Source organism: Sturnira hondurensis, unplaced genomic scaffold (assembly GCF_014824575.4).
Source record: "Sturnira hondurensis isolate 20B ecotype Veracruz unplaced genomic scaffold, ASM1482457v3 Scaffold0022766, whole genome shotgun sequence".
Taxonomy (NCBI): domain Eukaryota; kingdom Metazoa; phylum Chordata; class Mammalia; order Chiroptera; family Phyllostomidae; genus Sturnira; species Sturnira hondurensis.
In genome coordinates, this window is record NW_028095397.1 from 1370743 (window position 1) to 1383224 (window position 12482).

Genomic DNA, 12482 nt, shown 5'->3' on the forward strand with positions numbered 1-12482 from the left:
GGCGGGTGGCCGGAGAGGGAGAGCGGGGCAGGCGGACTTGGGAGAAGCGCACCGTGACCCCCGCCGCGCAGCTGCAGTGACCCTGCCCAGCTTCCGGAGAGGCTGCAGGACACAGGTGCAAGTGCCTCCGCTCGGGCACGTGGACTGGCCCTCGGGTGCCGGGTTCCAGTGTCTGAAGAAGGGCGTCCTCGGCAGTGAGGAGGCAGCACAGCCCAGGCCGCCTTCTGGAGAAAGCCTGAAACCTGCAGCCTGGGCAGGACCCTGGACTCGGGAAGCTGCTGCACTCATGCTGGGGGCAGGCCGCCGCCGCCGCCCTGGACAGGCCGAGGTCGGCAAGACCTTCCTGTCTGGAGCTCGGGCTGTAGGTGAGTTTCACGGCCCAAGCAGCACCACCCTTCCTGACAAGCACTTTCCACTCGGGGTGCACTTTCCTGACGGAACCAGGGACCTCTGAGCCCTGCGAGTCCGTCCCCTGTGGTTGGAGTCGCCCGTGGTCTGCAGGTGAGGGCGGGCTGGCGCGTGTCAGCAACAGCCGGTCATCCCCACGTGTCGCCCAGTGTGAGGACAAGGGCTGAGTCGCAGGGAGTGGCGGAGGCCTCTGAGTCTGATGGGGGAGCTGGCTCGGCCTGCACCCCTGCGTGGCGTGGGCAGCCTTTGTCGGGTGGAGTCGTGACACATCACAGTCAGAGGTTTTCCTGAAACCTCGGGTTCAACTTCATTGAGTACAAGTGACCTAGAGAGACACCTGTCGGAGTCGACCTGGGAAGGAGGAGCGCAGATGTCCTGTCGCCCAGCGGGGTCCCCAGCAATACCAGCGAGGAGGGGCCGCCCCACGGGCGGGACGGGTGCAGGTGGCCCACACCCTGGGCCCAGCCGAGCGGGGCAGCTCTGCCTTGTGCACCTGCCTCGTCACCCGGGGGTGTGGACTCAGGGTGAGGCGCGGCCTCTCTGGGTTGGAGGGTAAAGGCGTCACAGGCCCACCACGTGGGGAGCAGGAGAGAGCTGGGGTAGAGAGAAGGCAGGGCCTGCTGAGGCATCTTGTTTTCTCCTTGGGGAAGGAGAGGGGGAGAAACATCTGGGTGTGGCTGTCCCTCATGTGCCCTCTGCTCTGGGGGCTGGCCTGCAAGCCCAGGCCTGTGCCCTGACCGGGAATCGAACCATCGACCCTTTGGTTTGCAGGCTGGTGCTCAGTCCACTGAGCCACACCAGCCAGGGCCCATCGTCCCTTTTACAAGGAAGCCTTTACTCACCGAGGGCAGGAACTTTGCAGTGAGCAGGGACTCGCTCCTCCGACCTCTCTGGACGGTACCCGGCTTTACATTTACATGTGTGTCCGTGTTCACAGAGCCGCCTGGGGGTCTGTACAAGGGGTTTCAGTTGCTTCGCTTACTGACTGCGTTGGGGACAGAAGCCAGTAATCCTGAAGTGACCCCACGTGTGTCCTACATTCCAAAAGCTCTGCGGCAAGCGCCCCGACGTCACACGCAATCAGCGGTCCAGAAGTTCAAGGGCAGACACCTGCCCCGCCCCCAGCGCCCCCCAACGGTGGGCTGCGGAGGCCCCCAGCCTCAGCCCCTTGACTTGCTGTCACTGCATGGAGGGGGGTGGAGCGGGGGGCATCAGCTGGCACATGTCCTGGGGGGCTCCCAGACCCAAACTCCGCTGAACCAGTTTAGGCCTGTGGAGACGCAGTCAGGGTGCAGAATGGCCACCGCTGACAGCACCCAGGGCGAGGTGACGGGACGTGGTTTGGGCGTGGGGTCAGGGTGGCAGTGGGCTGCTCGGACCTTCACGAGCAGAGCCTCCATCAGGTGCGGAGTTCACGCCGTGGAAGCTTCGACTGCCCACTGCTCTTCCTCCGAGGTGCCTGTGGGGCCACCCACCACCAGCTGTCAGTGGGCGCGGCCAAGGAAGGAACTGGGTGAGCGCCGTGACCCCCCAGCCTTGTCTCACAGCGGTGGCAGGGGGAGTCCTCTCGTCTGTCCTGATTGTTAAATTAGGGCTGTCTGGTCGGTCACAGCAGCGTCCTCTAAAACCCACCACGTCCCCGTCCTGCACCCGAAACTCCGTGGTCTTTGACGGACGGACAGATGGATGGACGGACACAGCCCCAGACCTTACTGGTTTGTGGCCTGCAGTCGATCCTGACCTGACAGCGTGGTGGCCCCGCTGGGACTCAACAGTGCCCTTTGATGGAATTCCTTATGCTCGTGAGCCGTGAGAGCCACCTGTGCTTACAAGCACGGCCTCCCTTTGAACCGCCCTGCCTCGGGGGCCCGCAGGGCAGGCCACCTCACCTGGCCTGTCTTTGAGGTTCGTGGCAGGGACTGTGCTTGAGCGTGGCCAACCAGTGCACACCATCAGCTTTGACGCTGAACACCTGGGACTTCGGGAGAACGCTGTTTGTCCCACAAGTTGAGCCACTGAACTGTGGTGGAACCCCCACCGTGTTCTCCACACACCACTGCCAGCTTCAGGCCCACAGGGCGAACTGCGTCCCCCAGCCCTGGCAGCCCCTCCCAGGAGCTCTGCCCTGCACCGGACGGAACGCTAACGTTGGCGGGGGCTTTGTCTAGAGTGGTGCTGATAAACACGAGGTTGCGTTTTGTGGGTTTCTCCAAGCGCACTCCTAAACAATCGAGAACCAGAGGTGCACATGGGGCACACGTGTAGGAGCTGGGGGCGCAGTGCCCCCCGGGGAGCCAGCAGGAGCCGGCCCTGCGGTGGCCTGGGGTCTTTGAGGCCCCTTTTGTTTGCGCACGGAAGCCCACCTTCCTCCTGTGCACGCTGGTCTCACGGGGACGGGCTCGCTCAGCTCCTCTCTGAGAACCGCGGAGCACCCAGAGCACCAGGTGGGCTTGACCCCTGCGCCTGCAGACCTGCACCAGGTGGGGGCCCGAGACCTCTCGCCCTGGACCACGTGGGCTCGTCAGCTCCAGCTCTGGTGGCTGGAGGGAAGGAGGTGGGTCTGAGATGTTTTGGGGGGCATCTCCCTATATTTTTTGCCTTTTGAGGAACTAAAATTAATTTTTCATGGCTTAAAGTTAATTTTGCTCACCAAGTACCACATGCATATTTTAAATGCTGCCCTATAAATACAGTGTAGCCAAATTCACTAAAAGAAAGGGAAATAGTTTCTCCAGGGGGACAGGTCACCATCACCTCCCAGCGTGAGTTGAGTGTTGAGTGGGGACTCTGGAACCCAGGGCAGCGCTGTGGACGAACACCCCCAGGGATGCGCCTGAGCTACCCACCGAGCACCAGGGAGGACGCAGAGTGCTGGGGTGACCACGCCATTCTGCCCCCTCTGGGTGCCCTTGTCTCTAAATGGGAGGCTAGGAAGTCGAGGGCACTTCCAGTCGGAGAGGCCCAGGTTAGCAGTTCACGCTTTGCACACTCGACACCTGGCATCACTCAGGTGCCTTGTGGCGCTTGTCGTCCTCCTAGAGGGGCACCTCCGATGCCGGGGTCTGCCGCCACCCAGACAAGCTGCCACCTGCGCACCTGGCCGGTGTGGCCATCCAGAAGATGATCCGTTAGATCCCTGTCCCGCTACCTGAGGCTGTGGGTTCAATTCCCGGTCAGGGTACATGCAGCAGTAAGTGAACAACCCATTTCCCTTCCTCTCTTCCCCACTTCCTCTCCCTCGAAACTTAATTTTTACAGATTAGCGCTTACTTTTCTACTGTTCTGTCTTATTGAAATAAGATTTGTAAGCATAATTAAGAATACTGTATTCATGAAAATAATTTCAAAGCAAAATTTAAGAAACTGTAAGCTCAGATGTCAGCTTGTCAGCCAACTAACTCCCTGAAGTTTAAATCCCACCACCTCCCAGGGGTGTGACAGAAAAACACGCTTCCATCTGACCAAATACCCAAACAGGGACCGTACTACCCCTAACAGTGCCCTGTCTCTGTCACTTGGGGAGACCGCGGACTGAGGTGCAGCCCCCACAAACCTGCGCCCTCCCAAGCTGCGGCCCGGCACACGGAAAGCAGGAGTCCACCTGCAGAGCAAGTGCAGGATGAGATTTATTGATAGCGGCTGAGATCCATTATATACAGGTGAGAACCTTCCAAATTGTACAGAGAGCCATTGAGAGGCTTGTAAAGACCATTGTAGAGACAACGCAAACAACACATAATTATGAAAGGAACGCAGAACGCAACGTTCCACCAAAGAGATTACGGGATTGTTAAAAGTCTGCCACGCAAGCTCAGGTTGAAGTGTTCAGCAGGGTTACATGATTTTAAAAAAACAATATAAAAATTAAGTTTTTTTCCCTCACTGAAAATGGGAGAGGAATCCAGAAAACTTCATCCCAAATCTATACATTTTGAAAAATAATTTATATGTCCAGCACGAAGAAAGATCTGGGAATGTTTACAGTCTGCAGGCGGCCCTGGTGCGCGGGGCGCGGCCCTCCAAGGGCTCAGCCCTGAGCCCTGATGGGGGAGGCAAAGGCTCCTGGGGAGAACTCGGAAGCAGCCCACGGTCTGTCATCTGGAGAAGAGGCACCGAGAAGGGGTGTGGGGCCCGGGGGCCGTCAGTTGAGCAGCTGACAGACGGCCTTGTGCACGCAGCACAGGAAGTCCACGTAGGACGACCCCCCATCCAGGCCCTTGTCCTCCACCAGCAGCTGCCGGAAAGCCGCCTCCGGCTGCTCTCGCTGCTTCACGATGGTGAGCTGGGAACGAGCAACGGGCGCGCTGGTTACGAGTGTGTTCTAGGGGAGGCCCGGTTCCCACACACCCCCGTCACCCGGGTCACAGCATCTGCATGAGCCGCCTCGGCCAGTGCGGAAGTGCCATCGCCCAGGGTGCAGGTGTGCCCCCAGAAAGGCTGCACCCCACAGTCCCCCAGCCTTGGCCACACAATCTGCACCACCACACGGGGTCACACGCCACGTACAGCCTGCCACGGCCCATGCAGGGGACCACGTGCCGCATGCCACACAGTCCTGGCTGCGTGTAAAGCAGCGCACTGCTGAGAGTCAGGGGAGCACAGAGACCCAGGACGGGAGAACGAGCTCGGCCTTCGGTGAGAAATGTGACCCGGGAAGGTTGAGGCCCAAGCAGCACTTCAGTGAGGTCAAGGTACGGGGTCGGCCGCGCGGGTGCAGAGGGAGGAGCTGGAGGAGACCGTGCGGAGAAGGCTGCCGCGCTCTCCAGGTTCTCCAGGGCTGTGCTGTCCAGCATCTCAACGTGGCTGGTCCCGCGTGGGACATGAGGCCATGTGAATGCACAGTGGACTCCTGAGAGTCACCATGGAACACAGAACCTGCCCACTGCATACCCCACTTCATGTCGGCATGAGAGCAGCTTGGATATATTACTAAAACGAACTTCCTCCATTTCAAACAGGGCATGGAGATGGGGTGCTGGGGTCTGGGGCTGACCCAGGCGTCCTGGAGTCCTGCCATCCCCCGCTGACCCCTGTGGGTCTGGGACTGTCGGACTGGGCACACAGAGAGCACTCCAGTGGCCCATCTGATTCTGCGGGGCTTCAGCTAATGCTCTGCCGCCCTGCGACCAACCAGTCCCACCTTGCCCACATGCACATTCGCCCACATGCACATTCGCCCCAGGTGTTCTCAGAGCCAGAGCTGACCCCCCCCAAGAGGGGTGGGAGGACACGGGAGGGAAGAGCGGGCCCCTGGGCGGGCCGGTCTCAGAGGCCAGTGAGTTCTCTGCCCTGCGCCCGTGTAGGACATGCGTCTGAAGGGTCTGTGACGGAGTCGGAAGTGTGAAGGGACACACAGAGGCCCAGTCTTACCCGCATGGAGTACGGCCTCTTGTGCTGGAGGATCCCCACGATGACCCTGAGCCTCTGCGAGTGCGGGCTCCCCACCTCGGGCAGCGCGGTCTGCGGGGAAGAACACGTCCATGGTAGTGCAATGTGTAACGCTGGGCAGAGGCAGCACTGAGCACACCGGAATGTCGAGGCTGAGAAACGCCCTTCTGAGCCACGTGTGACTCTGGACCTAGTTCAATCACCTACACGTGGAGAACGCGGAGACACCGCTCCTTCCCATTGGCCGCATCCCTACCAGTGTGCTGCCCCTTGAACACAGACGCCCCTCCCATCTCCCCAGGCTGCCTGACACCCCCAACCTCGCACAGCCAGCCGAATCCAGGCAGAGGGTGGCCCGCTGCCAGGCTGTGCTGGGAGCAGGGAGGAAGCACTGCCCCCCGCGCCCGCTTGCCTTGTGGGGGTCCCTGTTGGACCCTGAAGCATTAGGAGGTTTGGGGGATGCGCCCAAGTGCCACCCACCGTTCTACATTAGAACCCAGTGCTGGATCCCCAAGGGGACGGTGGCCCCTTGGATTTCCCTGCCATCCAGTTAACGTCCACACAAGACACTGTCTGACCACACTCAGCCCCGGGGATGCCAGGACCCTAGTGCCCTGCCAGGCCTCTTGCTGTTCAGCGCGGCCCCCAGAGTGAAGCCTCGTTGGCCGCTGGGAAGGCGAGCAGGAGCTGCAGTCACACGTCTCAGGACGCGGCCTCGGCCATCTCCACGGCAGCCATTAAAAACGGAAAGGCAGAAGCATGCCACTTACATGCTCTATCCCCCTCCCAAGGGGCTCTCCAAGGGGAGCACGGGGCCTCTCGTTTGGCGAGCTGTGCCTAGCAGGCACACTTCCCGCTCACAGCGCCGAGTGCCCGGTGCCTCCTCGGAGAGCAGCGTCTGGCTTGTCCTTTCGCTGAAGTTCCTCCAGAGAAGGCCGGAGAGAGGCCAGGCCGGGGGATGGCTACTCGTGCACGCCTGCGGCACACAAGTAGGCAGCCACGCAAACAGAGGGCGGGGCCCCACCTCAAGTGTCACAGACACACTCCTGAGACACATCGTTCTTCGCCATTGAATGTCGATTTTTTACATTGCATTTTTAATCATTCCTTCATTCCAACCGCATGCAGACTCCTCACCATTTGTAAATCTTCACACAAGCCCCTTCATGGGACATAGGCAGCTTCAGGTCCATTAAAAATGGGCTTTTGACGTTGGTAACAGTAAGGCCGCTTTCTAGACCAGCCTCCTGCACTTGGAGTCTCGCCCTCCCTCGGAGACGCCAGGAGGCGTCTGCCTTCCAACCAGAGACGGGGATGCGCAGCCGCCAGCCAGCGCGCATGTGTCCTCCAGGGAGAGTGGTAGCCCAGCCCCACTGAGAAGCCGAGCGCGTCAGTGCCAAGTGGGGAAGGGAGCCGTGGGCAACGCGGCCGGCCTGCAGGCCAGGTTCCTGGAAATGCCGGCTCTCCAACAGGCTGCCGCCCAGCTCTGCCGGTGCATGGCCCAGCACCTGCCTTCACTCCAGTCCAAGCACAACACTCTCAAGTGGCTGCGGGAGCGGAGGGCCACACAGCCCAGTCCGTTCTTGCAAGACCTCATTCTGAAGGTCACTGACCCAGCCCATCTGTGGTCCCCGTGAGAGCCCTCCGCCCTCTGCTGACCCTGCCATCCAGCCCTGGCCAGAGTCCAGTCTGCCTTGGCCACACCCACCCAGGAGAGTGTCCCTAGACCCTGGTGCCCAATCCCCGCCTGGTGGCGAGGGGTGAGTGGGATGCTGCACTTCAAGTTCAGAGACGGCGACTGCCCGCAGCGGGCACCCAGAAACGTGGGCCAGCTCTGTTCAAGCCCCACTGTCTCTGCAGCAAGTGTACCCCAGCCCCCAGCCCCACTACACGTGAAACGCTCTTGCCCTGACACAGAGCTGCATGCCCTCTCTCCTGTGCACCACACAGTCCCTCATGAACAGAGACACGGGAGAACCTGTTTGCAGGCCACCGACCCGAAGGGAAACACCCACCATGTGCGTGCTGATGTGGGCCAAAGACGGCACGTTGAAGAGCCCCTGGATGAGCTCCGGTGGGCTGCTGACGCCCAGCCACAGGAACATGCTCAGCCCATTGGCCAGCAGGAAGACTCCGTCCTCCGAGAGGCGGGACTCGGAGCAGCGCACCGCGGGGGGCATCGCTGCACTCTTGACGTCCATCGTGTGCTGGGCAGGGGGGGCAGGAGAGTCAGGCCCCTCCTCTCCACACTCCCACCTCCCCCTCCTCCCTCTCCCTCCCCGGCCTGTGCACATTTGGTGAGCGCCATCGCATGCCAGGCCTTGGACAGGAATCCCTCCCTCGTACACGGCTAACGGTCTCTTGGAAGAAAGAAGAGAGCAGGAACAAGCAGCACGCAGAGAGCGCTTGATGGTGTGAAGCGCCAAGACGAGAACCAGGGGCGTGGGGTGGGCGTGCAGGGCGGGGAACAGCACTCAGCGGGGGGCGGTCGTGGGGGCTGGGGGGGAAGATGGCTTTTGCACAGAGACCCAAGAAGACAGGAGGAGGAGCATCCCGCAGGGCACCCCCACGGCACAGCTGCCCCGGCAGGAGAACAAACCGAGCGCTCACCAGGGGCAGGAGCTGCGGGTAGAAGAAGAGCTGGGAGTCGGCCACGCCCATGGTCAGGACCAGCTGCCGCTGGAAGGCCCGCTCGTCGATGGGGACGTCAGGCCTGCTGAGCAGCACACAGCTCTTCAGCAGCGAGTTCATGTACACGGGCAGCACCTTCATGGAGTCCGGTAAGATCAGCTGCAAAAGAGAGACAAGACCCAAGCGCGCTCTGTCAGATGGAGATGCCGGGCTGAGGCTGCGGGCAGGGAGGGGCCCACAGCACAGACCTGGCCCCAGCAGCCACGGGCAGCAGCGTGGCCGCCCCCGGAGCCGTCGGCAGCATCCCTGGCCACTCCCCTCGCCCAGATGCAGCCTGCAGCCCGCCTGCCCTCCACCCTGCCTGCGGCAGATGCCGTCCCCTGGGTTTCTCATCCGAAATGCAGGGCTAGCCGTCCCTCCTTCAGGGCTGTGGGCCGTCCTGAGGTGACGGTTGGTGAGCCATACAGTATCGCACACACGTTGATGAAAGGGGCAGGGGAACGGGGCTTCCTAATCTGCACCACACTGCCTGCCTGCTGAGTTCAAGGTCACCGCTGCACCGGCCCACCAGACAGCCCTTCCTTAGACTTCCCATGCATCTTAAACCCACGGTCATGACCCTCAAACGAGAAGTGAATGCCGCCATGTCACAGGCCCACGCTAAGTGCCAGGAACGTGCCGAGGCCTGACAGGGCCCGAAGGAAAGACAGACATCAGGGAAGACAGACAGACAGACTGAGAAAGCACAGCAGGGGGGCTGCGACACCACGGACTCCAGAGAGCCGGGGCGGGAAACGCCTCCTGGACAGGGGTCTCCACGCCGCGTGGCTGCTGCAGGGCAGACAGGCAGCATCAGCGCCCGCAGGCACGTCCTCCCTCCTGTCCCTGCGGGTCAGACCCGGGAGCCACCAGAGGAACTCCGGCCGCCTTCGTCTCAGTCCGCACGTGGGCTCTCCTAGGGCTGCCTTCACCACCTGCCTGCACCCTCCTGTCGGCCCGGCCGTGCTGGGACCCCGGGCAACAACAGGACACAGCTGTCCCGCAGCACGCCTGCAGCTGGAGGTGTTGCGATGACCGGCTGTGTGTCTTAAGTTCCTCCCACAGTGGTTTATAGCAAGGGCTGAGATTCAGTACTAGGCGGGGCCCTTCCTTCCACGCCATGGGAGGTCAGCGCACAAGGAAACGTCCAGGAGGGAAAATGCACACAGGGGTGGTTCTGCAAATGGCGAATTTGCAGAACGATGAAAAAGTCCATACGCTTATTGGACTCCAGGTTGGAAGGAAAGTCTCCACCAGGGCTCTGCTGGGGTCTGTTCCTCAACCTCATCCTCACATCGCGGGGCCCCTCCTGATGCAGGGAGTACAGAGGGGCTGGGACGGGACCCCCCCCCCACACCTGGGTCAGGCAGCCCGGCTTCAGACAGCTCTGTGGGCAGCCAAGGTCAGGCAGGTGTGGTGCCCTCATTGCACATCTCCCAGAGAACCGGCGACAGCTGAATGCGCTCCTCCTGCCACTTTTCTCCAGCATAAAGCATTTCCCTCTCTGGCATCAGGCGCAGGACACCTTCTCAGCCAAGGGGAACCCTGGTCCAATCGTGGCTGCGCTCCTGACCCACGCACCCCAAGCAGCCCTGGGCTGCTCAGCAGCTGGGCCACCAACAGGGTGGATACAGACCCCGCTCAGCTTCCATGCAGAAGCTGGTCTGCACCGGGCATCACCTCCCGTGTCCACAAGCAGACCCCACTGACAGTTTACATCTGTGGTGCCAAGTGCCACAGAGGGGTGCACCTGGCCCAGGAGGACACCGCCAGGACCCCACTTCCCATTACAGGGCACTGGACTCTAAGGGGCAGCAGGGAGAGAACTGGGGTGTCAGGAAGAAGCTGGAGAAAAGTGGGGCCAGAGCGACAGAGAAAGGTCTTGGCCCCTGAGGCGGGAAGACAAAGCAGCAATGGGGACACCTTCCTGCCTCGCCCTGAGTGAACGAGCTGGTCAGGATGCGGCACAGAGGCGGGACCACGGGGACACCGGAGACCCCAGGGACTGGGTGTGGCAAGCAGGAGATGCTCCCCATGTCTGGCACCACCCCCACTCAGGGCAACGCTCTGGTGGGGAGGCGTAAGTGAGGGGGGAGGGGTAGCGCCTGTGAGTGCAGTTTGATTGAAGGTGAAGAACTTGCCTCTTTTTGGGGTTCTGGGATAGCAGATGTGGTCATGAGTTTTTGAAAAGATTTTATTTATTTATCCTTAGAAAGAAAGGGAAGGAGAGAGGGAGAGAAATATCAGTGTATGGTTGCCTCTCGTGCATCCCCTGCTGGGAACTGGCCTGCAACCCAGGCATGTGCCCTGACTGGGAATCGAACTGCGATCCTTTGGTTTGCAGGCCAGCGCTCAATCCACTGAGCCACACCAGCCAGGGCATGGATCTTTTTTAAAAACCCCAATTTGCTCTTAAGCCATTTGACTTGCCTTCTGAAGGCGCTGTGCTCCCATATATTAAAATTTGGAACCGTGAGCCACTAAATGCACTAGAGAGAATCCACCTTGCTCGTGGAAATGCAAACAATCGTTGCAACATTGTCTGTGGCCACACATCTCACCAAGCTTGGACCCCATGGCCCCGGAGTGGGCGCTGCCTCCAACCTCGTGCCCCAGGCACCTCTGGCCCACAATGCCATCGTGGCATCGCTCTGGGGCCCAGCTATGGGGCCCAGCTCCCGGGGCCCACGCAGACCCCACCTGCAGGCGTCTGGGGGCTCTGGAGTGGAGCAGGGGACTTAGCTGCATTTCTCCCAGTGAACCCCGGGGGGCGCCAGGGGAGAGGCCAGGTCCAGACACTTCACACTCCCCCTTCCAGGGGCATTCCCATGTGCTGTTGTTACAACAGTTAACAGGCCCCACACTGACCAGACCACACGCTGGGCAGTCACACAAGAGCCACGCTCTGCCACGTCTGCGGCGTGCCGCTGATGGAGAGGTATGCTTGAGAAGAAATGCGCTCACATGGGAAGAAGAGCCGTCAGGGCAGGGACGATCTGCATCAACTCTGCTCAGAGAAAACTTGGCATCACACGGTTTCTGCTCCAGAAACAAACAAGTGAGGCGACAGTGGGGGTGGAGCTTCTCACATGTGACCCAGAAGGAAGGAACAGGCTTCACTTTTGTCTTTAATAGACAACAGACTTGTTCTTAACGGGAGGCCTCTGAACCCAGGTGTTCAGACTCTCAGCAAATAAACGTCCCTCGATTCCCTGCCTGCTCGGCCGCCCTGCAGGCAGCCCTTCCCCCACACGGAGGTGCACCAGGCGCATGGGGGCTGCAGACCCCGAAACAAACTGTGGAGCCAGTGCCCAGTGCCCGCCACTGGCCTGGGCCCGGCACAGCCGGCAGGCTGGGGGCGAACCAGCGAGGACCCTGCGGGCCTTCCCGAGGCTGGCGCTGGCTGCCGCGGCCACCTCCTGAATACCCAGGGGACTGACCCTGAGGGGGGTTTCGGGAGCTGCTGCTGGGACTGTAAACCCAGGAACGAGAGGCTGGGCAGCGGCTTCGGTCACCTCCCCTCGGGCAGAAAGGAGCCCTGTGAGAGAAGTCCAGGCTCACAAGTGCCGCATCCCGTCTTTGCGCAGGTCGGGGATGCGGCCCCCAAGTTTGCCGGCGCCACCTTGTGGCGGAAGAGCTCCCTGTGGCTGAGGTGCCAGGCGCGCTCTCAGCCCCCCTCTGACAGTGAAGGACCAGAGAGGTGTCCCTCTGCTGCTCACTGTCTTCTGTCAACCCAGACGCACAAAGAAGTGTCACACGCTAGGGCCACGGAGAACGGCCCCTGGGTCGGCTGGACGGGGAGAAACGCCAACAGAGGACACAGGCCCAGCTGAGGCCGACGCAGGGAGAGTAGACTGAGGGTCAGTTCAGGGAGCGCCTGAAGTTCGAAGGACTAGGCCAAGGCCGGAGACAACACCCTCAAACCTCTTGGCGCCTGTCAGCTTTCAGAACCTGAAGGACTCTGGCGCTGACACATCACACTTACACTCATACAACACAAAGTCATCACCGCCGTC

General features: G+C 61.1%; 1 protein-coding gene across 3 annotated transcripts in view; it reads right to left on the reverse strand.

Annotated features, from left to right (window-relative positions):
• Nucleotides 1–4010: 4010 nt before the first annotated feature.
• Nucleotides 4011–12482, reverse strand: part of SEC24D (SEC24 homolog D, COPII component) — a 52549-nt gene continuing 44077 nt past the window's right edge. For all 3 annotated transcript variants that reach the window (XM_037036298.1, XM_037036297.1, XM_037036296.1), the window contains exons 20-23: nucleotides 8407–8586; nucleotides 7812–8003; nucleotides 5779–5868; nucleotides 4011–4690 (exon numbers count right to left, since the gene is read on the reverse strand). In XM_037036298.1, the coding sequence (XP_036892193.1) occupies nucleotides 4550–4690; nucleotides 5779–5868; nucleotides 7812–8003; nucleotides 8407–8586 (603 nt within the window). In that variant the 3' untranslated portion in view covers nucleotides 4011–4549. The remainder of the gene's footprint in view (nucleotides 4691–5778; nucleotides 5869–7811; nucleotides 8004–8406; nucleotides 8587–12482) is intronic.